The 25,990-nt window shown below is 50.8% G+C and overlaps 10 protein-coding genes and 1 pseudogene across 11 annotated transcripts, besides 1 other annotated feature; 4 read left to right on the forward strand and 7 right to left on the reverse strand.

The window, feature by feature from the left end:
* Positions 1–549: 549 nt before the first annotated feature.
* NCS57_01213800 lies at positions 550–1,628 on the reverse strand (annotated as a pseudogene). The gene is made up of 2 exons: positions 1,466–1,628; positions 550–1,412 (listed from the first exon to the last, which is right to left on the reverse strand).
* Positions 550–1,628: a sequence feature.
* A 900-nt stretch (positions 1,629–2,528) lies between these two features.
* Positions 2,529–4,697, forward strand: NCS57_01213900 (uncharacterized protein; the record flags this gene model as incomplete). Its single annotated transcript, XM_053061818.1, has 9 exons — positions 2,529–2,581; positions 2,635–3,181; positions 3,229–3,273; positions 3,325–3,391; positions 3,445–3,685; positions 3,739–3,942; positions 3,996–4,230; positions 4,287–4,434; positions 4,483–4,697. 9 exons carry the CDS (start codon positions 2,529–2,531, stop codon positions 4,695–4,697), a joined length of 1,755 nt encoding a protein of 584 aa, XP_052908346.1.
* Positions 4,698–5,726: 1,029 nt separating this feature from the next.
* NCS57_01214000 (Zn(2)-C6 fungal-type domain-containing protein) lies at positions 5,727–8,101 on the forward strand (the record flags this gene model as incomplete). Its single annotated transcript, XM_053061819.1, has 5 exons — positions 5,727–5,812; positions 5,871–5,999; positions 6,051–6,819; positions 6,866–7,387; positions 7,439–8,101. 5 exons carry the CDS (start codon positions 5,727–5,729, stop codon positions 8,099–8,101), a joined length of 2,169 nt encoding a protein of 722 aa, XP_052908347.1.
* Positions 8,102–8,177: 76 nt separating this feature from the next.
* On the reverse strand, positions 8,178–9,834 carry NCS57_01214100 (uncharacterized protein; the record flags this gene model as incomplete). The annotated part of the gene is made up of 4 exons (XM_053061820.1): positions 8,178–8,320; positions 8,374–9,621; positions 9,674–9,761; positions 9,817–9,834. The coding sequence occupies 4 exons, from the start codon at positions 9,832–9,834 to the stop codon at positions 8,178–8,180; spliced, it is 1,497 nt and encodes a 498-aa protein (XP_052908348.1).
* Positions 9,835–10,437: 603 nt separating this feature from the next.
* On the forward strand, positions 10,438–11,598 carry NCS57_01214200 (Homoserine dehydrogenase; the record flags this gene model as incomplete). The annotated part of the gene is made up of 2 exons (XM_053061821.1): positions 10,438–10,477; positions 10,538–11,598. The coding sequence occupies 2 exons, from the start codon at positions 10,438–10,440 to the stop codon at positions 11,596–11,598; spliced, it is 1,101 nt and encodes a 366-aa protein (XP_052908349.1).
* A 295-nt stretch (positions 11,599–11,893) lies between these two features.
* On the reverse strand, positions 11,894–13,193 carry NCS57_01214300 (uncharacterized protein; the record flags this gene model as incomplete). Its single annotated transcript, XM_053061822.1, has 2 exons — positions 11,894–12,928; positions 12,978–13,193. 2 exons carry the CDS (start codon positions 13,191–13,193, stop codon positions 11,894–11,896), a joined length of 1,251 nt encoding a protein of 416 aa, XP_052908350.1.
* Positions 13,194–14,005: 812 nt separating this feature from the next.
* NCS57_01214400 (LDB19 domain-containing protein) lies at positions 14,006–15,133 on the reverse strand (the record flags this gene model as incomplete). The annotated part of the gene is made up of 1 exon (XM_053061823.1): positions 14,006–15,133. One exon carries the CDS (start codon positions 15,131–15,133, stop codon positions 14,006–14,008), a length of 1,128 nt encoding a protein of 375 aa, XP_052908351.1.
* Positions 15,134–15,757: 624 nt separating this feature from the next.
* On the reverse strand, positions 15,758–17,554 carry NCS57_01214500 (uncharacterized protein; the record flags this gene model as incomplete). Its single annotated transcript, XM_053061824.1, has 5 exons — positions 15,758–15,931; positions 15,982–16,645; positions 16,696–16,807; positions 16,855–17,114; positions 17,205–17,554. 5 exons carry the CDS (start codon positions 17,552–17,554, stop codon positions 15,758–15,760), a joined length of 1,560 nt encoding a protein of 519 aa, XP_052908352.1.
* A 1,260-nt stretch (positions 17,555–18,814) lies between these two features.
* Positions 18,815–19,785, reverse strand: NCS57_01214600 (NAD(P)-bd-dom domain-containing protein; the record flags this gene model as incomplete). The annotated part of the gene is made up of 2 exons (XM_053061825.1): positions 18,815–19,702; positions 19,753–19,785. 2 exons carry the CDS (start codon positions 19,783–19,785, stop codon positions 18,815–18,817), a joined length of 921 nt encoding a protein of 306 aa, XP_052908353.1.
* A 398-nt stretch (positions 19,786–20,183) lies between these two features.
* Positions 20,184–21,801, forward strand: NCS57_01214700 (Zn(2)-C6 fungal-type domain-containing protein; the record flags this gene model as incomplete). The annotated part of the gene is made up of 5 exons (XM_053061826.1): positions 20,184–20,293; positions 20,341–20,991; positions 21,044–21,373; positions 21,431–21,720; positions 21,767–21,801. 5 exons carry the CDS (start codon positions 20,184–20,186, stop codon positions 21,799–21,801), a joined length of 1,416 nt encoding a protein of 471 aa, XP_052908354.1.
* A 408-nt stretch (positions 21,802–22,209) lies between these two features.
* NCS57_01214800 (uncharacterized protein) lies at positions 22,210–23,036 on the reverse strand (the record flags this gene model as incomplete). The annotated part of the gene is made up of 2 exons (XM_053061827.1): positions 22,210–22,940; positions 22,994–23,036. 2 exons carry the CDS (start codon positions 23,034–23,036, stop codon positions 22,210–22,212), a joined length of 774 nt encoding a protein of 257 aa, XP_052908355.1.
* Positions 23,037–25,990: the final 2,954 nt, after the last annotated feature.

Below are 25,990 nucleotides of genomic sequence, written 5' to 3' on the forward strand. Positions count from 1 at the left end.
CAGCTGATGTCTCGGACTCAACAACTGTCCCGTTACCTTGAGATTCTGCCTCGAGTGATTGCCGTATGATTCTGATTTAGCTCGGGGTTGTTGTCGAATCCAATTTGGAGCTCGTGATTCTACCTTGTTGGATGTGCAACTCAGGCTGAGTGTATTCCAATGAAGACATCCCATTTTTTCCACGTTTGAGTTCGTGGTTCCGGTTACACTTTGTTTCATAGTTGTAGAAAGTACTTGACAGAAGAGGACGAGATGCAAAACAAAATGACGGCATTGAACTCAATGTCGTAATCACCGTTACCGAGATATTGTGCTGTTAATTTCTGCGCTCTAAATGTAGACAGCTCTGCAGAAAGCAACTACTAGTAGGTGCTTGCATGTAAAAATACTCTCCGTAACCATCAGATTATCTAGGTATCTACTGACAAACTGCACGAACACTAAAACCAGCCTCGATTTCGAGCCTTCCATGAATACCCCCAATCATCGTAGGCATTACCTCTCACCTCCCCGCCCTCAGACCAAAAAAGGCGGTCCAGGACAAATCACGTTCAGAAAGATCGACGAGAGCTGCTCGACCGAGCCCGGGGGGAGGCCCACAAACATGCCTAGCAGACCCAGAGACGCCGGAATGAGCGGTATAAGCCGACTAAGGCCACTGGACTCGGTCTCAGTCTCGTCCTGTATCTTGCTCTGGACCTCTTGGTAGACGTCCCGCCGGAGACTGACCTGCTGCTCCTCCGTCTCGCGGAGGCGGGCCCGCTCTCGCTCCCAGTCGGCCTGCATCTGGCGCTTCATTGCGCGATCAGACTCTTTTAGCTCCCTCTTGAGATTCTCTAGAGCTTCAATCTCTCTGAGGTGTTCTTCACGGAGCTTTTCCAGGCCGTCGTCGACAAAAGAGCCCGCGCTTGTCTCGTTGAGGTCTTTTCCCTCATCGATCATCTCATGCTGGAGACGCAGCACCACCGGGTCCTTGATAAGGAGCTGGCTTGCGAGCCCGACGGCGGATGGGTGGTCGCCGTGGAAGCGGCTCATGCAGGAACCTCGTCCGAGCATGTACGCCCAGAACGTCTCTCTGAGCTGGCGCTCGCGAGAAGCCCCTGTCGCTTCATCAATCTTGTTCCACCGGCTGGTAACGAGAAGTACGTTCTTGAGCGCTTCCTCGCCGCAGATTCTCTTGAAGATCTCGAAAGTCTTGACGCTGGAACCTGAATAGCGGATGTCTGTGATTCTGTGGACGTAGATGATGCCCCTGAGCTCGAACCCGAGAGAATACTGAGCGGCCAGTACGCGGGCAATATCGTTCAATATCGCCGCGTCGGGTCTATCAGGATCATCGAATCCAGGGGTGTCAATCAACAGCACCTTAGAATTGCCAATGGTGACTGGAACCATCTGGCAGTCCTGAGTGCCTGGGAGTACTTGGTCAGACTGCGCTAATTGGGAGCTCAGGAGAGTTACTTACATGAGTATATGTCCTCTCCTTCAGCAACAACCTCTTTTCCAGCAAGACGGTTGATCAAGTAACTCTTGCCAGAACCAGTGACGCCCATGACAACAATCATGCTCATGCCATCTGCTTTGACCGAGCAATCATTGTTGAAGGCTGCTTCTTGGCGAGAGCGCATGGTAAGACGAAGCAGAGTTGGTACCGTTTTTGACAATTGATGTTTAGACAATCGAGAGATGCGATTGATGTGCGACATGTGGCCGAAACAATGCCACTGTCCCTGGCGATTTATGTTGCACCATACCAACCGCAGGTTCAGCCTTAGGGAATCTAGGACCACTAGGGGGCAATGCAGGGCAGGGAGGACACCAGCATTGACATGTGAGTACCGGTAGAACTCTCATGTTCAAGGCAGATCAAGTTAGGCGAGAATGCCTTGCCTGACTGCTGGTACATGACATATACCTCGTACATTGAGTGAAACTCTTGACAATTTGAAGCATGCTCAAGATGGCGTTCAGGTATCGCGTGTTTTCAAGCCAAGACCACCCCACGCGAGCCACCTCTTCATACGAGAGTGAATCAATAGTCTGTGGTGACAACCTCGGTTAATGGACCAACCACGCCAGGTGTAGGCAGCAGACGAGGCTCTGCAGCGATGACGAATACAGCATTACCCCAAATACCTGGGAAAATGCCTGATTCCCTGTGTCTTGGCGACTTTCAGCCCGGGGGCAGCTGAAGCGTGTGTCTCGTGTTGTCAGCTCTTGCTCTATGCCCTCATGCCAGACGCATGATGTCAGGACTTTTAGGTGTACAGCCTCAGTCGGCAGACTGGAAGGCTTTTAGCACAAGGCTCAGTGGTACAGACATGTTTGTAGCCCACGGCCGTGCGGGAAGCCTGCTTTAAATTGCAGAAGGGAGCTTAATACTGGGTCGTTTGGTAAATCATACCCAAAACTCTTGGTAACTCTTGGTACAAACCCACAAGGGACCAGTCCCTTACCATTCTCTACTCTTAGTGGCTTCAGTTGCCTTTCAAGCACAACCTGGTACTCCAACATACCCACTCACCAAGATGCCCTCGTCTTTGAGCTCCGAGATTATCGTCGGGATCGACTTTGGGACGACGCAAGTCCTCCCGTTCAACTTGAGTTACCCAGGACTAACAAGGATCTCATTAGATACTCCGGTGTGTCTTGGGCCATCAACGAAGGTCACAAGAAGATTAGACTCATCACCGACTGGCCTAATCCGTCGGCTACTAATGCCAACGCCGACAAAGTCCCATCAATGATATCCTACAAGAATGGCCGCGTCGTGAACTGGGGCTATGAGGTTGGTCTCAAAGAAGAGGCCTTTCGCTGGATCAAGATCCTCCTAGAGCCAAACTCCAAGTACTCGAACAAGACGCAGCAGGTCCAGAATAGCAGCAACCTTTTGGGTAAGGTCGACAAGACAGTAGAAGAGGTCGTCAGCGACTACCTTGAGCAGATCTGGAAGTACACCAAGGAGGATATCCGCAAGCGCGTGGGCGATAATGACTGGGAAAGGAACTTTGACCTTCACGTGGTGCTGACGGTGCCGGCCATGTGGTCCCATGTCGCCAAGGACAAGACGCTCAAAGCGGCCAAGAAGGCCGGTCTTCCCCAGGATATCCAGTTGGTGACTGAGCCTGAAGCTGCCGCCCTGGCAACGTTACATGACAAGGCCGAGGAAGAGTCACTAAAGGTATGCCCTTATTCTTGCACCACATCTCGTCAAACTGATTTGCATAGAAAGGAGACGTGTTCGTTGTCTGCGATGCTGGTGGTGGTACTGTAGTACGTCGAAATATCTCGTACTCGGTTTAGATGGGAAGCTAAACGCGATAGGACCTCATTAGTTACAAGATCAACAGCATCTCCCCCCTCGAGATCGAAGAGTGCGCCATTGGGGACGGTACGTGGATCTTTTACTGCTTCTACTGTCATATGCAACCTAACAGTTCCTAGGTGGTCTCTGCGGCTCAACGTACATGGACGAGTGTTTTGAGAAATGCGTCAAGACACTGGTGGGCGAAGTTCAGTACAGTGGCATCAGGGAGATCGACAAGAAAAAGATGCTGCGGGTGTTTGAGTATGGCGTCAAGCGATGTTTTACCCTCGAGTCGACCAAGGAGTACTCAGTGGACCTACGAGGAGTTGAGGACAATGAAAATGAGGGGATTCTTGACGAGACAATCGGCTTGAAACAGTGAGATGAGATCAACACTGAGAGGGGCTTCTTAGCTAACAGTCATGCTATAGCTCCATGCTGCGGACTGTATTTGATCACGTCTGCGGTCAAATCGACACTCTGGTTCAAAACCAGATTGACGAGGTGGCTTCCAATGGCCTCGGGGTCAAAGCCATCCTTCTTGTCGGTGGCTTCGGTTCAAGCAAGTATCTCCACCATCGACTCGAGCAGTCATACTCATCACAAGACATCTCCATTCTCCAAGTCGATGGAGCGTAAGCAGAGCCCTCAGATTTCCCCCATGCTCAATACTGACCTATGCTGGTAGATGGAGTGCAATCTGTAGAGGTGCTTGCCGTTGGGGCCTTGAACATGCGAATGTGAAGCCTGGTGCTTCGTCGGCCCAAGCACCTACTGTCACGGGGAGGATCTCAAAGTACAGCTATGGAGTACCTGTCTCTGTTCCTTTTGACCCCTCCCGGCATCTCTGGGCCGATCGGTTTCTCGATCCGTCGACCAACAAGTATTACGCAGGTAACCAGATGCAATGGCTACTACGACGAGTAAGCGTTCTTCCCCTCAACTTCTAATCACATAGCTTCTAACGTCAGGTGTTTAGGGCGAGAAAGTTGACGAAGGATCAATATTGAGTGTCAATGTTCTTGTCAGCGTACACGGCGTTGGCTGGACTTCTTCTGGCAAGCGTGAGTTTGAGCAATCACTCTACTCCTGCCAAGATAATGACCCCCCGTCTCGTATGAACGACAGTGAGTATCCTAACACTAATGTGAGCACGACTAATCTCGCATATGCAGACGTGAAGCAGCTCTGCACTGTCAACTTCTCGGTCGACGAGTCCAAGATCTGGCTTGAGAGGAGCTACAGAAGCGAGGCCGTACCGGGAAAGTGGCGAGACATGACACTGGAGCTGATGGTGCTTCTGGGGAATGCGACGCTTGATTATGTGGTGAAGTACAGGGACGAGTTTGTTGGTGCTGTGGAGGCAAATTACGTGGAGCAATTGTCTTGATCGTGTTCCTTTGGGTAGATGGAGGGTAAGAGGGAGGGCAATATCTTGGATTTTATCACTGGTTGCTCCGGGTAGGATGCGTCAGGAGTTGCGAGTTGCAAAGGAAGCGGGTTTCGGAATATCATGCCACACCCTCAACAGTGTCGGTGTTTGCTAGGCGTACTCAAGACACTATATCTGTGTGAGAAAGGGAGTGAATAACTGGGTAATCCCTTCATATCACTGATTCTATTGCATAGTTCCTATCTTTTTGAAGCTACACAAAAATGGTGGCCAGCTGCAAGGTGCTAGAACGGTCCAACGTTCAGGGATCAACACCACTAAGAATAGCCTCGGAGAGCCCGCTCGACTCCGATTGAAACTCCTCTTCCTGGGACTCATATTAGAGAGCTGATAAGAATAAGTCTATCTGTCCTTGCCTGAGCCCAACATGCCAAGGGTACTGCCGATCGTCGGCAATGTTGTTATTAGCTATGCTACGATATAGGGTCTCATAATTGGTTCTCCTTGCATCCAATAAGGTTGGTGAGATGGCCGAGTTGGTTATGGCGTCAGGTTAAGGTCACCTTAACAACCTAAGATTCCTGATGGAGCAATCCTCCTGGGTTCGAGTCCCAGTCTCATCATTTCTTTTTGCATTTTGCGCTGAAATCTCATGTTCCAGTAACGGCCGTGATCAAGTCATCACAACAGTGCCTTTTTGTTGCCAGAGATGCCGGTTTTCCACTGTTACCTCTTTGCTCTTTGACTCACTTTGACCAATCAAAGGTTCCTCACAAAAAGACATTCCCGCTCTAACCAGACTCGGTTGTCCTACCTCGCTGCTGGCTTGCGGCTCGGTGGTGTCATATTGGAGCCGAATTTTCTGCCTTAGTCATCATCACACTTCGGTCTTCCGTTCGTCCTTGCCGAGTACGGCTTAGAACCTCATCACGTCTTCAAACTTGATCCATCATCTCAGCTCTCGGATCCTTCTGGTCATATCCGATCAACCAACCCTTATTGCGATCCATCACTGTTGTAATACTCATGTCTGAAACACCAGAGCCTGAGGGCCAGCGACTTCGGCGTTCTATCGGAGCCTCAAGGGCAACGCCGAAGAACGCACGCATTGCGTATGTCTGCGACGAGTTACTACTTACCAATGGGGCGGATCTTTACTAACGTTTTCAGTTGCCGAAAATGTCATGCTCGCAAAGTGAAATGCTCAGGCGGCACCCCTTGTGCCAACTGTCTACAGGCCAATATCGGCGCTGAATGCTCCTATCCAAGGCGCATCAGGCGAGTGAAGGTCGATCAGAGGTATGGAAGCAAGTCAACAGTCCCTTGAGATAACTACTAATAATGGGCTAGCTATATCGATGAACTACTGGAAGAGATTCATACTCTTAGAAAAGCGGTTCATACCCCTGAAGTTGCCAACTCAACACCGCCTCGGCGTCACGAGACCAGAGCTCAGTCTTTCGTCTCAGATGGCGATGCTGTCAACCAGGAATCGCCTGCCGCCTCTGTCGTAAACGTCGACACGGGTGCATTACCAGCCAATCCTGAAGCGACTGTTGTTGTTGACCAGACAAGACCTGCCCCAGAGACCGACGACTCTATTCGGAACCCGATTCTCGAGGACCGTCCCTGGTTCTTCTCGTTGACTCCCGAGATGCCTATGCTTATTGAAGAAGCTGCAGATGCCCCCTTCGCCACTAGATTCCGTCAAGAGCTCTCCGGAAAATCGCAACGACATATTCCACGCACCGAAAATGTGACCGACGAAGCATTGACATCGTCATGGAACACCCCTTGCCCCTGGCCGCCTGCATCAAGAGCCCGCTTCTTGCTCAAGGTGGCACTGAACACAGTATGCAAGCGCTACTATCTCGTTCGAAGGAGCGCTACACAACGCTTACTGGAGCAAGCTATTCACAACCCTGACATGTGTGATCTTGTATCTGAGTGCAAGCTCTTTGTCCTGTTTGCCTTGGGTGAGGTCTACTCAACGAGAACATCGCCTACCAAGGACAAGAACCAACTTCCTGGTATTGCTTACTATGTACGCGCCAGTCGGTTCCTGCGGGTCCTTACCGAACAACCTCGCATTGACTGTGTTGAGGTCATCTTGATGCTGGTAAGGATTTCACCCTTCCTAGAGGTGCAATGCTAATATCAGACAGTCGTTATACACTCTGGCTATGAATCGGCGATATAACGCATACTGCATGATTGGATCTGCTGTCAAATTCAGCACCATGATTGGCCTTCACCAAAATGTGCCCCTGTCTCTGATGCCGGACCGCGAGAAGCAAGAGCACCGGAAGAGAATATGGTGGTCGGTGTATACTCTTGACCGCTTCTGGGGAGCTCAGATCGGCCAGCCGGTTTCTATAAGAGACGAGGACATCGACGTTGATCCGCCTTCTATTGAGGGATTATCTGCTGAAAGTGCGGCTGAAGACTTTGCAGACGCCGAGTATCTGACGGCTAACCACCGGTTGACCAATCTCGCCGCTCAGATTGCGTCGTTGATCTACAGCCGGAAGAATCAGCGCACCTCCTTCTCTAGTAGGGTTCAGCAAGCGCTGAGAGATCTGACAAGCTGGCTTCAAGGCCTACCAGACTCTTTGCGGGCTGCCATGGAGGAACTTCCCCCTAACGCGACAGCACCCATCACCGCTTTGCATCTCTTTTTTAACCAGGTCAGTTGAGTTACATATATCCATTGTTAAACACTCCCCTAACCCATGCAGTGTCTAATCCGGGCCGCGAGACCAATTGTGCTGTATGTCTTTCGTATGCGTCGAGAGGCTCGCAAGTCTATCGAGGAAGACCGCCCTCTCATCGGCGAGGTTGCTCTGACTCTATCAGATGCCTGCATCCAATGTGCTCGACGGTCTTGCCGACTTCTGGTAGAGTCATGGATTAACGGATCCTTTCCCACCTTCGATGTTTCCTACGTTCACCACCTCTTCTCATCATCCATCGTCCTCGCCATAGCTAGTCTATCTCATACAAACGAGTCTCAAAGCGATAGTGATGACTTTGATGCTGCGATGCAAATACTCAAGCAGCTCGACGAGAGCGGCAATTTCATCGCGAGAGAGTTCTTGAAAAGCATGGAAGCCACCAGAGCCGCCCTTGACAGCATCGCTGCAGAAAGAAATCAAGCAGGCCAGGATAACCGAGAGCCTGATTCAATGGCCATGCGTGGGGGGCCATTCTCTTTCCACGACCCGAGAATATTCGATGCACCCACGGACACGGCTAGGATGGCCCTGACGGAGCCTTCGTTCCAAGACTTGCTGTCCCAGTCTGATTTGGATCTTCAGTTCCTTGAGTCATCCAATAATGATCAGGACTTTCCGGGATTTTTCTGGCCTAATGAGGGATTTCAAGGATGGATGAACGGCTGATATAATACCTGGGTACACGACTTGAAAGTGATTGAATTCTACTCTTTTATCGACCCCCACGCTTCCTCATGCTTGGTCAAGGTGTGGGAGCACCATCGACTGTGAGCGTCCCCGTCTTGGAGATGAGATACTCTTCAATGGCAACATCCTTCCCGGCCTCCTTGCCATAGCCCGAAGACTTGATACCGCCGAAAGGAGACTCGGCGCATGATGCATTTCCTTGAAATCTGTCAGTCCTAATATCTCTTTCAGTCGCATGACGAGATGCTTACCGGTATTCATTCCAATCATACCAGCCTCAAGGCTCTCGAGAAGCCTCCATGTACGACTGACATCCTTGGTGTAAAAGTACGAAGCTAGGCCCATAGATGTGTTGTTGGCCAACTCCACAGCTTCCTCCTCCGTCTCGAACTTGTAGATACCCAGTAGAGGACCAAATATCTCCTCTTGCGTAGTCAACATGTCAGGCGTCATCCCCGAGATGATGGTGGGCTCAAAGAAGTAGCCATTCTTTAACCCAGACGGTCTCTTTCCGCCACATAGGATCTTGCCTCCCTTGCTAACGGCATCGGATACATGCTTCTCGACCTTTTCAACTTGTCGGCCTGTTGTCAGGGGACCCATGGTCGTCCCTGTCTCGGCGCCATGGCCCACTTTGAGCTTTTTCGTGGCCTCCAACATCTTTTGGGTAAACTTGTCGTACACGCCGCTTTGCACGTAAACTCGGTTGGCGTGCGTGCAAGCCTGGCCAGCTGTGCGCCACTTGAGGATCATAAGTGCGGCAACAGCTTGGTCTAGGTCACCGTCGTCAAAGATGAGGAACGGACAGTTGCCACCAAGTTCCATGGTGACCTTCTTCAGGCCCTCGGCGCAATGCTTGGCGACAATGCTTCCAACGTTGGTGCTTCCTGTGAAGGTGACCTTTCGGACCAAGGGGTGCTTGCAGAGTCTCTCGCTGACTGATGGTGTGTTGGTGTTGTCGGTCGAGATGACGTTAAGCACACCGGCGGGCAGTCCAGCTCGGAGGGCCAGATCGGCGAGGGCCATAACGCTGAAGGGACTCTCGGGAGAAGGCTTGACAACCATAGTGCAACCGGCAGCTAGAGCCGCGGCAACCTTGCGGATAATCATAGCAACAGGAAAGTTCCAAGGCACAAGAGCGACGCTCACACCAATGGGTTGCTTAATAACAAAGGTTCGACGGTTAGAAACAGACGGCAGCGCAATTGTACCGCGGACACGCTCAGCTTCGCCTGCAAACCACCAAGCGAAACCAAGTGCGTAATCGACTTCACCTACAGCCTCGGCCATGGGCTTTCCCGTCTCGTAGACGACTATCTTGGCAATGTCCTCGCGGGCGTTGGTGATGAGCTCGTGCCACTTGAGGAGGATCTTGGCTCGTTCGCGAGGGTTGGTGTAGCGGAAGCTCTTGAAGGCGGTCTGAGAGGACTCGATGTATTGGTCGACGTCTTCGACTTGGTTGGTAGGCGAGGTGGCCCAGATCTTGCCAGAGCCGGGATCTACACATATTAGAAGATGTCAATATGTCAAGTTAAATGTCAGGGAACTCACCCTCGACATTAAAGCGCTTGCCGGCCTGGGCTTGCACCCATTTGCCCTTGAGCAGCGAAGCCTCATGGAGGAGTGAGGGGTCATTTAACTTGGACCAAGTTAGTGAGGGGTATACCCCATGAATGAGGAGGGGGGTAAAGTACCGTGAAGGGGAGAGACATTGTGCCTTGTTGTGTGGGTGAGTTTGCTGAAGAGTCTGTGATTCTTGTCCGTCAACCGTCATGATGAGGGTAAGAAGCAGAGACTTATATGCCACTTGTTCCGGCTCGACCATGTTGATGTTTACCGACCTCCAAACGTCCAATACTGAGCTTGGTGTTAAATCTCGAAATTTGACAAATCTTTCCGCGGAGGTTTGGCCCGTTGAGCGCAACGTAATTGTTGTTGCCGCGGATAGTGTCTCGTCAGCATCTGATTATGTCAACGAACTCGTGAACCGTTTCAGCATCCACTCCGTCCGTAGCCGGAGAGCTTACGAAGGGAAACTCTGGTAAGACGATCTTTACTATCGTCTTTTAAATGAAAAGCTTCAATTTAATCATGATCTGGTTACGTTACGCTGCTCACGAGGACGGCGCGTCGCACTGACAAGCCGAATCCGTTCCGAGACCGTTGGCACCCGATTCGAGATCCGGAGATTCCAAGAAGATGGAATTCTTTGCTTAAGAGATAAAGGACGTCCTGTCATTCTGGATCTGTAGCTGAGTTCGAGACTCACGGCCTATCACAAGGAGACTTCAGTCATCCCCCCTCAGCCTCCCAACATGATAGCGTCCACCCCAGAGGTTTCCATTGCTGTGATCGGTGAGTAGATGCCGTTAAGGGCTACTATTTCCTAGAGTCAGACACCAACACTTGAAATAGGCGCTGGCGGCGTTGGATCCGTCTTCCTCCAGCAACTCGCCTGGGTGGCCAAGAACAAGACCTCGCACAGTCTGAGACTCGTCTACGTCGCCATCATCGACAAGGCCCTCTACCACGCCGATTATGCATCTATCGACATTGACTCTGCTGTTCCGACGCTCGAAGAAAAGGGTGGACCACTACCTACAATCCCCCAAACCATCGAGTATCTGACTGGTGCACCTGGAAAGGTCATTGTCGTCGACAACACCAGCAGCCAGGCAGTCGCCGAGGCGTATCCTTCGTTCCTTACCAAGGGTTTCAGTGTCGTTACTCCCAACAAGAAGGCTTTCTCTGGAAGCTGGAAGTTGTGGCAAGACATCTTTACTGCTGAGGGCACTGTTGGTTCCATGGTGTACCACGAGTGCTCGGTTGGCGCTGCTTTGCCAATAATCTCGACATTGAAGGAACTTATCGCGACTGGTGACGAGATTACTCGCATCGAAGGCGTGTTTAGCGGCACAATGTCATACCTGTTCAACAACTTTGCCCCTATTCAGGGAACTGGTGGGAAGTGGTCAGATGAGGTCAAAAAGGCGAAGCAGTTGGGGTATACCGAGCCTGATCCTCGTGATGACCTTAATGGCCTCGATGTCGCCCGCAAGATCACCATCCTCGCCCGGTTAGCTGGTCTTCCCATTGAGTCCGCAACAGCTTTCCCTGTCCAGAGCCTCATCCCCAAGGAGCTAGAGAGTGCAAAGAGCGGCGAAGAATTTCTTCAAAGACTCCCCGACTTTGACTCACAGATGAACCAGCATAAGGAAGCTGCTGAGAAGTCCGGCAAGGTGGTGCGGTTCATCGGTTCCATCGACGTCGCGACAAAGCAGCTGAGGGTTGGCCTCGAGGCATTTGACAAGTCGCACCCCATTGCTTCACTCAAGGGAAGTGACAATATCATCAGCTTCTATACTAAGCGATACGGCGAACTGCCCTTGATTGTTCAGGGTGCTGGCGCAGGTGGTCCTGTTACGGCTATGGGCGTGTTGGGTGATCTTCTCAAGGTGCTTGCAAGGATAGCATAGAGTAAAAGACGAATAGAATAAGCAGTTTGATCTTTGAGTTTGGACGTCCCGGTTCGATATTGAGACAACAGATGGCTGCGTTTTATTGCCCAGCATAGAGATGACCGTCGACTGTGTTTGGCATCCTTTTGCTTCAACGACTGTGGATGATCAAGTATTTAGGCCGTCGTGAACCTCCCTGTTTAGCAGGACTTTAGACGAGGACATCTTGGTAACTCACAGCATCAGCAGAGGCAATTAACTAGGGGAACGGTATCTTGAGTCTCAAAGCACGGATACAATACTCATGGTCTATCTATGAGTCCTCCTTCAGAAGCGCCTCAAACGCTTGTGTAAAGTCCGCCTTCATATCCTCAAGGTCCTCAACACCGATACTAACACGAATGACAAGGGGATCCTCACCCTTGTCGCTCATGGAACGCCACTCGACCAAGCTCTCAACTCCTCCCAAGCTTGCGGCGTGCTGGAAGATGTATAGCTTGCTGGCCAACCTCTTAGCATACTCTCTCTTCTTGAGCCACATGCTGAACACGGGTCCGTAGCCTCCAGGCATCTGCTTCTGCAGCCAGCCCTCCTCCAGGGCGTCCTTTTGGATCGAGGCATGTGAAACCTTCAGAACTGCTCTTCCAATGACCGAAGTTGGATCCTGGATACCATTATGTAGCCATGCGACGAGGGCTTCGGTCGTCTTTGCCTGCCGCGTCACACGTAGATGGAGGGTACGTAGGGATCGGATACCCAACCATCCCTCAAAGCTGCCCATGACACTTCCCAAGACCAGGCGCTCCTCACGTAATTTCTCCTCCCATCCATTCTTGACACGATCGGGGTGGACGATAACGATGCCGCAGAGCATATCTGAGTGACCCCCGATATACTTGGTTCCGCTGTGCATCACCATGTCTGCACCAAATTGGAGGGGATCCTGCAGAGGAGGTGGACCAAAAGTCGAGTCAACGGTAAGAATAGCTCCCACTGCACGAGCTCTCTCCTTATAATAAGCAAGGTTGCGAGCCTCGCCGGTCGGGTTAAGCGGTGTCTCGACGTGGAGCATGTCACCCGGGCCCATCTGATCAATATCATCGAGGGTCAACTTCTTCAAGCCGTTGAGCTTAGATATAACGTCGATTACTCCGTGAACACCGTGATATCCCTCTGTGAGAAAGACTTTTTTCGGGTTCACCAAGACTAGCATGGCGTGGAAGGCTGAAAGGCCAGAAGAGTATGAGACAACGCTGGTGCCGAAAAGTGTCTTGAGGACGATTTCGAAACGGCTGGAGTTGGGCGCCGTGTAACGGGAGTAGACGTGCGAGTCAAACGGAGCATTAGGCTATCGACGGTCAGCATGGTTAACGGGTGGTGATGGCTGGGGTACAGACATCGTCATTCTCCATCTCAACCAAGTCATCCGGATCTCGGGCGTATCGGTAGTTCACGGCTGGGTGCATCGCCGGAGCGATGGCCCGATGGGAACTAACGAAATCATCGGCATGAACAGCCTGAGTGCTGAAGTGAAACTTGGGTAGGGCCTCGTTCAAGGCCTCTGCCGTCAGCACAAAGTTGCCGGACTTTTTGGGATCTTCGTTGGACGCCATTTTTCTCGGTGAATGGTTGGTAAAGCAGTTAGGGCTGGAGATTGCCGGGATAATGGACCAAATCCGTTCTATATAAGCCCCTCACCGATTTGTACGCGATTCAGACATTATCATGATGCGGGGAATCATTGGTGAGGGGCACATGTTGAGAGTTGGAGTAGTCCCCATTGGAAGCGCCCTATGTCGAGCAGGGCACATTTTAGTCGACAGGTGTCAAGAGAAGGGCGTTGTTCGTTATGTAATGAGAAGATTTGGTGTACGAGGGCTTATCGTGCGGTGACGGAGTAGATGGATGTATGTAACAGACATATTATTTAATTAATGGTTACCTTCTCATCAGTTGTGCGAAAGTCGCGTGAGACAAAGGTTGGATACAACGTTTATCACAGCTGTGACCAACTTCCTCATTTGGACACTGAATTCCCACCCATCACTCAAGAATCGATTACGTCTTTCAACAAGCAAAAGAGTATTTCTACATAAGCATCGGTCCACCTATGATCCAACTTTCATCGTTACGTGGGGGTTGTCACGACACATTTGGAGCAATGCAGTCAGTGCCGTCGTTATCCGTCTCCATGTCCACAACGAAGACACTCAAGTAAGTAGCGAAACAACTCGAAAGTGGAATTAAAGTCAAATTAAGTAGTAGTCCGGGTAAGTATTGCGGCTTGGCCGCCAGGCTGTGGCTGCGCGCATGCTGATTGTTATTACGACTAAAAAGCTTCGCACATCGAAAATCCTCGCTCCAAATTCTTTTCCCCCTTCTCTTTTAATCCCACCACAACTCTGTCGGCAGGGAAGCTTGTTTCTCAATAGCTTACATCGGCATACTCGGGTGGACTATCGGCCGAGTTACCGTAAGCTGGCGGGACACTCGGCTCAACCAGCTCCGTCAAAACAACAGGTCGTGTCATGCGCAGAGTAGTTTCAGCCCTCGGGGGCGACGTCATCCAGGGGGACTCTGGTAGCACAAAGTGCTTTTCCAGATGAAGCTCGACGAGAAGAGCGTGTGTCACCTGTGGACCGGCGCTCTCCTCACATGCATAGATAGTCTCGGGGCCAGCTCGGTTGAGACTGTAGTCGAAGCTGAAGGTAATGTGGGGTTGGGATTCGTTTGTGTGTTCTTCCCACCCATGGCGAAGACTCCTTTTTCCAAGAAGTCGGGTCTCTGACTGTTGGGTTGGGTCGTTACTGGTTCCCTGACTAGTCGCTGGGGTTGTTGGATGACGAGGGCAGTTGGGGAGGGCGACGGAAACAGACTCTTCAAGTTTCCAAGTAACCTTGTGAAGTTTCCACACCTCAAGTCCGATGGCTAGACTTGAGGTGATGTTATCGATTCGAATTGAGACCGAATTGGTTCCAGCAGGACGAATGACGCTGTTGAGGCATAATGTGGCTATGATGTTGGTGGAGTTGAAGTTGTAGGTATGAAATTGTTTGTTAGATTCGGCTTCAAGTATCCGCTCAACCTTGAAGATCTTTTTTGTGATGATGGGTTCTTGTTCCGTAAAAAGAGCCTTGGCGTATACTTCGTATTCTACTGTCGAAAGGGGCGTATCCATGGAGATGGGAAGGTGGCTTGGGATAATAAAGGACATGCTGAAGTCATGTTGCCCTTTAGGTAGTGGTGTCAAGGTGGATATAATACTCTGTTGGGATATTTGGATCAAGTCCTGGGTGCAGTTGGCACAATTCTTTTTCCAAGGACGTTTGTACCGCACATGAAGTTGTAGTGTAACATCGAGGCTTTCAACTTGTATGGTTTCTTCCGCGTTGAATAACAGTCGCCCCGAGACGTAGGCGTCGCTGGTACTGTTGAAATATCCGTGGAGAATAGCCGTAGGAGTTTCGAGTTCGATCTTCAAATTGGTTCGCCGACTCGGGGTTTGGTTCGGCTGCCGTGTTGAGAGCAGCCGCCGAGGGCTCCAGGGAGACATTGTGATGAGGGCAGGGCTGAGGATCTGTGATTGATGCCGAGACATCCGAATTGAGCCAAGAGCTCATTTTTAACATGAAGCTAATGAGTCTTCACTAAAATGATTTATAATGTATGAACGCCGATGTTGAAGATGCGTTCCCCGTACCTGAGTCACGTTGACTCGGCGTCGGTGACAGTCGCCGAAGGCCGCAGCAACCTATTGACCAGCTTACCGCATTCAAATCCACTGCATCTGTCAAAGGGCGCGTTTCATCTTAAATGGGTATAGCATCAATCCCGTGGGATGCGTATTGCCCGTATAGCAATTTGCGGCCTCAGGTGACTCACCTCGGACCGGGCTTGGCAGCGGTGACAAGGGTGAGTAATGAGGGCTTTAATGAGAGATTTCGGGTGAATGGACTCAATTTTCAGCCTTTTTACGGCGTCTTCGGTATGCTTCAAACATGACACTATTAATGGTCGAGTCAAAGTAGGTAGTAGGTATGCAGGCTTGCGTATATCTATCGCCTTGGACGTATGTGGTAAAGACAGTTTAACCCATATTGAATCAACAAAACAGAATTCACCAATCCTCCCACAGCCCAGATCTGGGTTGACAGTCCTTTTCTACACAGCCGTATCTCTATTCTTTGGGGCCCATGCCAAGCTTCTTGATCATCTCAGGCCAGCCTGAGTCGGTCGAAAAAGGCTCAACCTCGGACTTGCAGACCGTGTTATTCTTGGGAAGCTTGCCCTCGCTCCAGTAAGCTGCGGTAGCCTTGATAACACACTCAGAGCTTCGGCGGAGAATTGAATGCTGCCGAAATTGTTAGATTTTCACCCACGGGCGGTCAAGGGGTCACTTACGCCGGGGATGTCAAACTCGAGAAGCACGCTGCCCTCAAGGGCCCCGGTGAGGTTGCGCGCTGACGCCAGGGGAGTAATGGGGTCAGCAGTCTGTCCGATAACGAGCACCGGGTTCTTCGTCTTGGCCTTGAAGTCGCCCTCGTATCGTTCCTTGGCTGGGAGTTTCCACCTCGAGCATCGCATGACGGCGTCTTCAAGAGTGTCGGCGGCGAATCTGCTTGTATCCCACCGTTTGTTCAGTATAGGGATGATGTCGTGAATATCATCAGTCTGCCCGGTCATATCGCTGCAGCGAATACCCCAAAGAGACTCCTTGGTAATGCCGCTACCGCCACCGCCGCGCCCTTCCGACATTGCAGTTAGCGCCGCCTCAAGCAGCTCCGGGTCTCGCTTCATCATGGCATCAAGAAGCCTCGACATTATCTGCCATGTCTCGGGCATTTTGAGGTTAGCATACAGCAACGCCTTGATCCACCTATAGTCGATTATTGTGCCCTGGAACACGATGGGCTCGAGCCGAAGATCGTCAAAGAACTTGTATAGCTTCTTCTCGAGGTCTTGGGCGTTGAGTTTGCCGGCGAGAGGGCAGATGTCCCGTGCTTCGACACATTCTTGACAGAATCTGCTAAAGGTCGCATCTGTATCTACAAGAGACTCAAAGTCACTGCGTCACATAGTCAGTCAAAGTTCTTGTGTGGTAGAAAATGTTCTTACTGGTTGATGCGCCAGTCAAAGGGATTGACAACAGCGTCAAGCATCATCTTATCAATCTTGTCAGGAAACATGTTGGCTGCCACGGCGCCAAGATAGGTGCCATAAGACATTCCTATAGGCATTTAGCACACTGTCAAGAGTTTGAAGCTGAGCACATACCCCAGTAGCGCAGCATGCCGTCCTCGTCCAAAGCATCAACGATCTGCATCATATCCCGAGCGACGAAAGATGTACCGAGGAATTGACCAGTCTTGTTCTGTTTGAGGGCGCATGTCTCGGCAAAGATCTCACTCGAGGCCCAGTTTTGGCCTCTTGCGAGAGGAAACGCGCCAGCGACGGGTTTGGACGGGCCATTTCCGAACTGTATCCTCTCCAAGTCTGTGGCAAAGCATGAGAAGGTGAGCGTATCTCCAGTTCCACTTTATGTCGATTTTCAGTCAGTCGCCGTAGTTTTCCATATCTCAGCATCTAATCTTACCGCGGATCAAAGCCGATGAGGTCGTATTCACCTCCCGTCAAGGCCCAGCAATATCAAGGCCGCCGAGTTCGACGTGAGACTGGCACGTGCAGGTTCTCCAGGACCTCCAAAGTTGATGAGGATGGAGCCTTTCGAAGGTTTCTTGAGCGCCTCGATCTTTGTGAGGTCGAGGGCGACTCCCTTCTTGTTATCTGGGTCGGTGTAGTCGAGGGGTACCTTGAGCTTGGCACATTGTCTGGGAAGAGTCTGGTTCTTTCTGAGGACACAATTCTTCCATTTGATCGTGTCTGCTCGGGTGTTGAGACGGCTGTCAACGGGCTTTGCCTGGGATAGCCCGAGGAGGCAGATGGATGCAAGAAGCCAGTGGGAGAGGCGTGTCATGGTGCTTGTAGGTCGTCTCGATGAGATTAAAAAGATTGAAGCTCAAATATTGGGCGGTACTGGTGCGAGTTATATACATAAATTCGGGTGTTGTTTATTCTCCTATGGGGCGCAGTAGTCATGTCTCTCGAATGCCCATGACCTGGATCCGCATCTGCTCAGCCTACAAGTCTTGGCATCTGACAGAGCTCTCATACGAAAATTGACGCTTTCCTTGGAAGGAATCTGCGATCCCTGTCATAGGGCTGATGTTTGTGGAGGATTGACTCGCATTGGCCCCTCGACGTCCCCATTCAGCTGACGGTAGGTGGTTCTTGTTTCAACATGATGTTATTTGCGCCTCTCAAAATCACCTCACCTCGCCGTACGCCAAGTGCTTTTGGTACTGCTGGGTGACCCGCATGAAGAATTCTGTTGGCTAAGATCAGTCTGTCTAGTTTATTGTGATGTTGCGGTTGACCAACTTCACGGCCTGACCAACATTGCCTTTGAGATCCACTCTATTAGGCAATCTACAACTCGAGACGTTCTCAAGTCTGATCTTGGGCATGCATCCAAGGCAGTACATGCCATTGGGTGCTGTGACAAAACTGCCACCCCAGTCATGAACAACCTAACACTGATGAAGCTGAATTGTAACCTGTCGATCTCAGCTCTGTAACCTCGAATCATCAAATTCGCTGTTGGCAGGATGACGTGTGGGTTTCCTCGGCGTCAGCCGAGATCCTTGTACCTGGCATTCTCCAGACATTGTGGAGTAGAGATGTCTCAGCAAATCGACACGCTTCGAGCACACAGCGGGTCGATCGACAAGGAACAAGGATCGCGCAGTTTGTCCAAAAGGGGAAAGGCCTTCGTTATCAGCCAAGATGTCAAACCTCTCTACCAGATCGAACTTATCCGTAAACATTGGTCTCTACCCGAAAGTTCCCTTGAATTAGAAGGAGGCCATGTCCACAGATGCAGCTATCCTTGGACTACTTGGCTGCCAATTCCCTATTTCTGGCACAGCCAGTGCCCCGAACTTGCGATTCGTCGGCTAATATCACCAATATTCACACATCCTCGTTCATCAACAAATCGGCGGTTCCGAATCAAAACCATTCTCCGAGGCCATGTTATCTCGGGATTTAGCTTACGTTGGATTCCCAAACAAGACGTAAATGACATTGAGGGTCTGCACGGGTAAACTCAGTAGGTATCAACATCTCACCACCCGATTTCACCCATCTAGAATATCCACAATCCTAGAGGCCAACCCTATGTAAGCAACCTCTTGAGTGACTCCTTCAAAGCATCTTCGCCCTCATCCCAACCAGGCTCAACCTTGTCACTAAAGTTGGACCCGTAGCGGTTGTTTTCATCCAGAACCGCCACAGTCGAAAGCATCGGATATGCCCTGGAGCCGAGCCTATTCTCAACCCCGTTCGCCGTGTCCTCCTCCCAGAGCTTGAGCGCCTCTTGGTAGAGTCCCCCAATCGGTAAATCTGTGACCGACCACCCTTCAAGATCCAAGACCTTGATGATATTGATGAGTTCGTTGGTTGAGACAGTGTGGCTTGCAAAGTACGCAGGTCGGTTCTGGTACTTGTCCGGGTTTTGCAAGATTGCAACCAGAGCCTCGCCATTCAGTGCCCGTCTGCTCATACTGCACTTTTGATCGCCAGACCCATAGCGGAAAATCTTCTTCTGCTCCTTGTTGATCCAAAAGATGCCAGTTTCAATAGTCCAGTCAAACCATGGCCCGACAATAATAGACGTCCAAGATAGTCGACCCTCAGACTCAGCAATGATCTTTTCAAACTCGCGCTTGGCACGCAGCTTGGGTTCAAAGATGAGGAGCTCTCCAATATGAGGGTGGAAAGTGTCACCACTAAAGTCAGGAGTGATGATGTGTTTGATGCCGGCTTTTAGAGCTGAGCGGACAATCAGCTCCTGATGAATGGCGGCTGCAGGATTGAAGGCCTCAACGAGAACATCCTGGTTTTTGAGAGCATCGGTAAGAGCCTCGCTGTCAGCGTAGTCGGCTATCTTTTTGGTAATACTGGCTGGGAGAACAGCTGAGCTGCCAGGACGGGTAATGCAGGTGACGTTGAAGTCAGCGTTGAGCAGGGCGGGGATAAGAACCTCTCCCAGAGATCCAGTTCCCTGATTTTCGTGTCAACAAAAGATCTTGTATATCAGGTCAGAAGGCTTACACCAAGGATAGCGACGTTCTTGAGGGGTGACATGACAACGCTGGTTGATGTGTTTAAGTCTATAGGGTAGGTTGGTAATTGATTCTCAGATGATGGTGAAATTGAACTCGTTTTGAGACTTGATATATGGGGTATGAGAGCTCGTATTTATACGCCAGAGGCTAACATACTTTGACATGTTGCACCGACTCCCCCTCTTGTCGTCGAGATAGGTTTCCTTGTTGGTGGATCATGATAATGGTCAAATCGGCGCTATTCATGCATCGGCCGCTCCCCTGTCTTGTTAGGCATTCATGTCATTGGCTACAGGATGAACCCAGACGCCACGAGTTTGTCAGCATCAACTCCATGCACCCTACTTCATCAACGTATGCTCCCATCTGCATCGGCCGATGCATGAAACATGCTCTTTCAATATCCGAAATTCCGCAATGACGGCTCCTGTTCAACTCGTCGAGAAAGCATCCCGTACTTGCACCCGATGTCGCGTCCGCAAACAGCGGTGCGACCGGTTGTTACCAGGATGCTCTCGATGTACCCTGTAAGCTCTACCATCTCTATGTACTTCGCTTGTTGACAAAGAGATAGGAAGCTGGTACGATGTGACTACTCCGCGACTCCAAACGGTCATTCCTGCGTGGAGTTAATGGGATCCCTTGTTGAGTTTGGGACTTGTGGCTGGGACTTGACACTTTTGGGGCAGAGCGAACTCATGAAGCTCGCCATGAACGATCCTGTTGATCGACACTGGAGCATTGGAAACAAGCCTCTTGAAAAGTTGAGCAATATCCTCTCTAAAGTCAATCTCACGCTTCCTAGTCTTGTCGAAGACTACACACGTTCAATTCATAACTGGTTCCCTATCGTCAACCTTGATCAATTACGACTCCATATCAACAACCCATCGACGCCTAGCACAGAGACATCAACGACCTTGCTATCTCTAGCTATGTTACTCGTCATCACTACTCCGTGCGGTCATATCGAGCACTTGAGTCAGAAAAGATTGTACATGACTCTTCAGTGTCTTTGCGCGGCCTTGCAATCCCGAAACGACATCGGAGTTCCTCTTGTTGAAGCAAAATCTCTCATGACACTCTACGAGTGCGGTCATGGGATGATAAGACAAGCATATTTGACTCTGAGCTCGACAGTGGCCATGACAAGTCTGCTTGATGCTGATGCAGAGGACTCGGAGGGACAAATACACTTGGAAGTGTGTTTGATGATACTTGATCGGTAGGCGAATTGCACCCTTAAATGCGATTCAGGTACTTCGTTAACCAAGTAGATTAATCGTTCTTTCAACTATCCACGACACCTTGCCCCCACTTTGCCCGGCATCCAGCACCTTGAGTACTCGAGCCCGTGCGTATCTCAACTCTCCCATCATGGAGTCTTTGCCACTTGACCCAATCTCCCAGAGAGTCCGCTCAATGGGACAGGTGGTGTTGCTCGCTGGACGAGCCATAGAGTATCTACAAGGCTCTAAGTTGGGAATCGGGACCAAAGACGACTATGATTCAATTGACAGTGACCTTGAAAGCATGCTGGATTATCTGCTCTCCCACAATGACAGTTACTCTGGATCATACTGCGACCCTACGACTATGGCACTCTGGTAAGATGCACTGATCTCAATTTAGATATAAGCCTATTAACACTGATCCTTATGTAGCTGCCTTTTCATCATCCGCCGAGAGCGCGTGAGAGAACTAAAGACTCAACCTGGTTCCAAAGCGGACCTAGCTCTGCAGGCCTGCCGTCGCATGCTCTGGGACACATGCAGAGAATCCCTTGAAAGTAACAAGGGCGCTGATGTGAATCGACTGTCCTTGGTTAGTATTTTTTGCGTGTTTCACTGTGTATCCGCACTAGTAAACGATACGGGAAGCGCCCCTGCCTCCGACGAGATTGCTCAGCTTGCCCCAACACTACGCATGTTTGCACAGAGATGGACGGTAGGATGTATGTCAGTCCATTAATATGAAGGAAATCAAGCTAAATGTGGCAGACAAGTACTTGGGGAAGTTTGCCGTTGGGATCTAGTTTCATAATGCGCAGGCTCGCGCTGAACTCAGGCTGCGTACTTCAAAGAAAGACGAGAGATCATCTGTGATGCTACTGCGTTGCAAGAATAAAAGATATCTGCATCTAGCTTCCTGGCTGTATTTCAAGAATAGTAAGGAATTAATCAGTTGGAGAATGGCAGTAAATGTCCACCAAATTCGTGTAACTACTGAGTCCTGGCACCATACTAAAAAACAAGGCGCACTTTCAGCTTATCGCCCCCTACAATGTCGTCTTTCCTCTCTAGTAGCTCTGGCAGATCCCAAGTCACGTTGATATATCGCCCATTGAGCCAGGGGCGCCTCTCAGATGTCAGAAAGACAACCGAGTCAGCACTCAGTTGAGGGGTCTCGACGAAAACTAACACAGCGTTCTCCACGTCAACGCTCATGTCTGGGTAGAACCGCAATGCATACTCAACTCACCATGTTCTATTTTGGGATCAACTCCTTCTGGTCCTCCAACCATGTCGGTCGGGACGTTGCCGGGGTGGATCGAGTAGGCTACGAGTCCGTCATCGCCATGCTCGGCCGCGAGGAACTCTGTGAGGCGGAGGACGCCCAACTTGGACATCTCGTACCCGCTAAAGCCGGGTAGCACTATGTGGGCTCCAACACTGCTGACAGTTACAATAGTCTTCTCGCCCCCCGCGAGCATCAGTGACAAGAAGGCCCTCGCCAGCAGGTAGGGCCCCATGACATTGACGGTCCAGTTCCTCGCCCAATCTTCAGGGCTACTGTCAATTATCCTACCCTTGGTCAACACCCCAGCGTTGATGATCATGATATCCAGATGGCCAAACTCAGCCCGCACCACATCGACGGCGCTGGCGATGCTCGCTTGGTCAGTCACCTCCATTTGAATAGGCAGGATGGAGGGCTTAGCAATCGGAAGATCAGCAGTGGCAGCCAACATCTCTCGACATGTTTCGGAGGGCATCGACCTTGCTGCTATGGCAATCTTTCTTGCACCTGACTTGGCAAAGGACACGCTCATGGCCCGTCCTATGCCCCTGGATGCCCCTACAACCAAGACGGCCCTCCCGCCAAGATTAAATTGCACTGGATCGATGGCTCGATAGGTATCGTTATGGACGGTTGGAGTAACGTCGTAGTCACCTGTATTTGGATTAGTGGTGTATTCCTGAACTCTGAGAATTTGGTGGGCGCACCTGGCCCCTCGAGAGGATTCCAATTTCCTCGGGGAGGGGGCATCTTGTGGTACGTGCCTAAGATGTTCCTATTAGGGAAATGTGCAGGGAGGTGCAGTTCAGAGTGATAAAGATGATGGAGGCCTATTCATCGCAGCCGGTCTTCTCAAGGTGCCCGTCGGCCGATATGCAAAGTGTTTTGCGAATAAAGATGCGGTGCTCTCCATACCCGAAAACGCAGCCTCCCAGCCGGCCAACTAGCTGACTGCCGCATACGCTCTTTACTTCGGCCGTCAGGCCTGCCGGCCATCATCGGCCTGCAACCCGAGAGCGGCGAGAGGGAAACGGAAATGGATAAAGAGAATAGATTCGATAAGAGCCCAGCCTGTCTCCCCATACTAAGCAAGAGACAAAGCTTCCGAGGACCGCACACCCCACGATACAAACGCAGCAACGATGACGGTTACTCACATCGTATCATTCCAATTCAAACAAGGCACCAAGCCGGACTCGGTCGCTGTATGCTTCCCGGATCTCTAGGCCTACCTTCTACTCAAATTTTGGCTTATCGTTCATTTCCACAGGAACTCATCTCCAGAATGTTAGCGCTCAAAGAAACGTGCCTCCATCCCTCCACGGGGAAGCCATATTTGACAACTTGTGCTGGAGGCCGGGACAATTCGGTCCAGGGACTACAAGTAAGCCAAGCCCCAAAACTAATTACGTCCTGCCAGTAGCCGGCACTGACGGGTTAGAACGGGCTTACCCATGTCTTTGTTGTCACGTTTGATACCGTTGAGGAGCGGGACTACTACGCGCTGGAGGATCCTGTACACTTGGAATTTGTTAACTGGAGCGACACTGTAGTGCAGCAGGTTCAAGCTGTCGACTTTGTGGATGGAGAGTTTGGTAGCCATGGAATTTAGAAGCAATACACGATGTGATTCAAAAATTTTAGCGTGTTTCATTCCATGATTCTTATTATTAAAAAGGTTTGAGGCGTGATGGCATATGATAGCCTCTGTTCAAGTTGTAAGTGAAGCACTGGGCTGGGCACAACGAGTGTTGGTGGAAAGGGTGATAAGGGCAATTCACCCTCAAACAGATCGACGAAGATAAAAAAATAAAAAATGAGAAGTAATAGCGGGACCACTGCCTTGCTACCGAGAGTTGTAAGCAGTCTGAGCCAAAGTCAACCATGACACCCACCCCTTGGTGGCCGCCGAGTCGGCCAAGATCGGCCATCTAGGGGAGTTGGCCGAAACCGCCGAAACCTCCCCTAGTATCCATTTTTGCTGTGTGGACAGAGCAATTCCCGATAACCGCCGATCGCTCTGAGGGATTCCAAGGGCATAATTAAACAGGTTCGGGGGCAGTCCAATGGTAATCATGTTCCTCTGTATCACGAGAGGAGACGAGTCATACACCCTCCGCACCAAAGCAACCAGTACCTAGACAATGCCTGAATACAACTCGACGCCGGAGCTCTTTGCCAACCTTAAGGATAAGGTAGTTGTGCTTACTGGTATGGCACCCCTGGCACATATCTGACCTGGGCTAACTATCTTGTGTAGGCGGTGCGCATGGTGTTGGAGAATCAATTGTCAAAACCCTGTACTCGGTCGGAGCCCATGTTGTATTTGGCGACATTGACGAACCGTCCTGCCGTCAGCTGGTCGAGCATCTCGCAAAGGAGAAGCCCACGAGCACAGGATCGCTGCGTTTTAGACGTGTTGACGTGCGAGACTACGGCGACAACCTCGCTCTGTTTCAGGATGCCTTGGCCACCCACGGTCGCGTAGATCATGCGCTTTCCATCGCCGGCGTGACTGAGGGCCAGAACTGGTTTGCCCCCGAACTCGACCTAGAGTCCGTCGCCCAGCCCCCATCCACCGCTGTGGTAGACATCAACTTGCTCGGCGCTCTCTACTTTGCCCGCATCGCCGCCGTGTATCTCCGTCAGGGTCAAGATGGGGGCGACAAGTCGCTGCTGCTCACCGGGTCGCTGGCCGCGTTCAAAGAGCAGGCCGGCCTATTCGTGTACCAGCCAAGCAAACATGGTGTCATGGGCCTCTTTAGGTCGACACGCAAGAACCTATACTCGCTGCACGGTATCCGCGTCAATATCCTCTGTCCATCCCTTATTAGCACCGGCATGTCCTCGAGGATCCAGCATGTCTGGGAGGGGAAGGGCCTACCAATCAATACAGCCGACGAGGTGAGTGACTATGCCGTCACTCTCACAGCCTCGAGGAGCCAGGCAGACGGGAGCGACCAAACCGGCCTTGCCGTCTACGTTGAGGGTGGTAAGGGGTGGGAGTTTGAGTCTGAGCTTGAGAGGTTGGATAAGCAGTGGATGGGGGCTGAGATGGCGCAAAACTGCGAGGCTATCAACGAGGCGCTGGGAGTGGGTGCTGGGTGGACAACCGATAAGCCCAAGATCTAAGGGCTGATAGTCATCATAGTCTTCTTGAATCCATGGAGATAGCATTTAGCAATTGTTGACGGACGAACCTGTGTAGTTTGTCTCGTCCCCCATGACGAAGAGCTATCCTGCGTGTCAGTGTAGTCACTATGGCGGCTGCTGTTAAGGGATAATATCTAGGCTATGATTCTTAATGGTATTGAGATTTAATGCTGCCATATATTCATAACTGCGTCCCTAGCTACTGTGCCTGATGACCTCATTTGGTAACATCATTAAGGATGAGAATAAGAGGAATCTGTAGGTCGCATGCTCCCCTAGATGGTGGCTTGTTTGCTTTCAATATGCAGGATACGATTATAACGCGAACTGGTGACTATGAGGGAAGTGTGAATCGGTAGGTACAATGAAACTATGATCTGTCGTATTTTATAACTCTGCTAGGTACTTTACTTTGAAGCGTTAATGAGAAGTAAGACGAAGCTCCCCTTCGACCACTGCCTTTTCTACAGTGACACACATCAGAGTAGAGATAAATCGAACCCACGTCAATGAATGGGGAAAACAATGTTGCCCAGCGTCCAAGTAGGTTA

This window comes from Fusarium keratoplasticum, chromosome 10 (genome assembly GCF_025433545.1).
Source record: "Fusarium keratoplasticum isolate Fu6.1 chromosome 10, whole genome shotgun sequence".
Classification (NCBI taxonomy): Eukaryota; Fungi; Ascomycota; class Sordariomycetes; order Hypocreales; family Nectriaceae; genus Fusarium; species Fusarium keratoplasticum.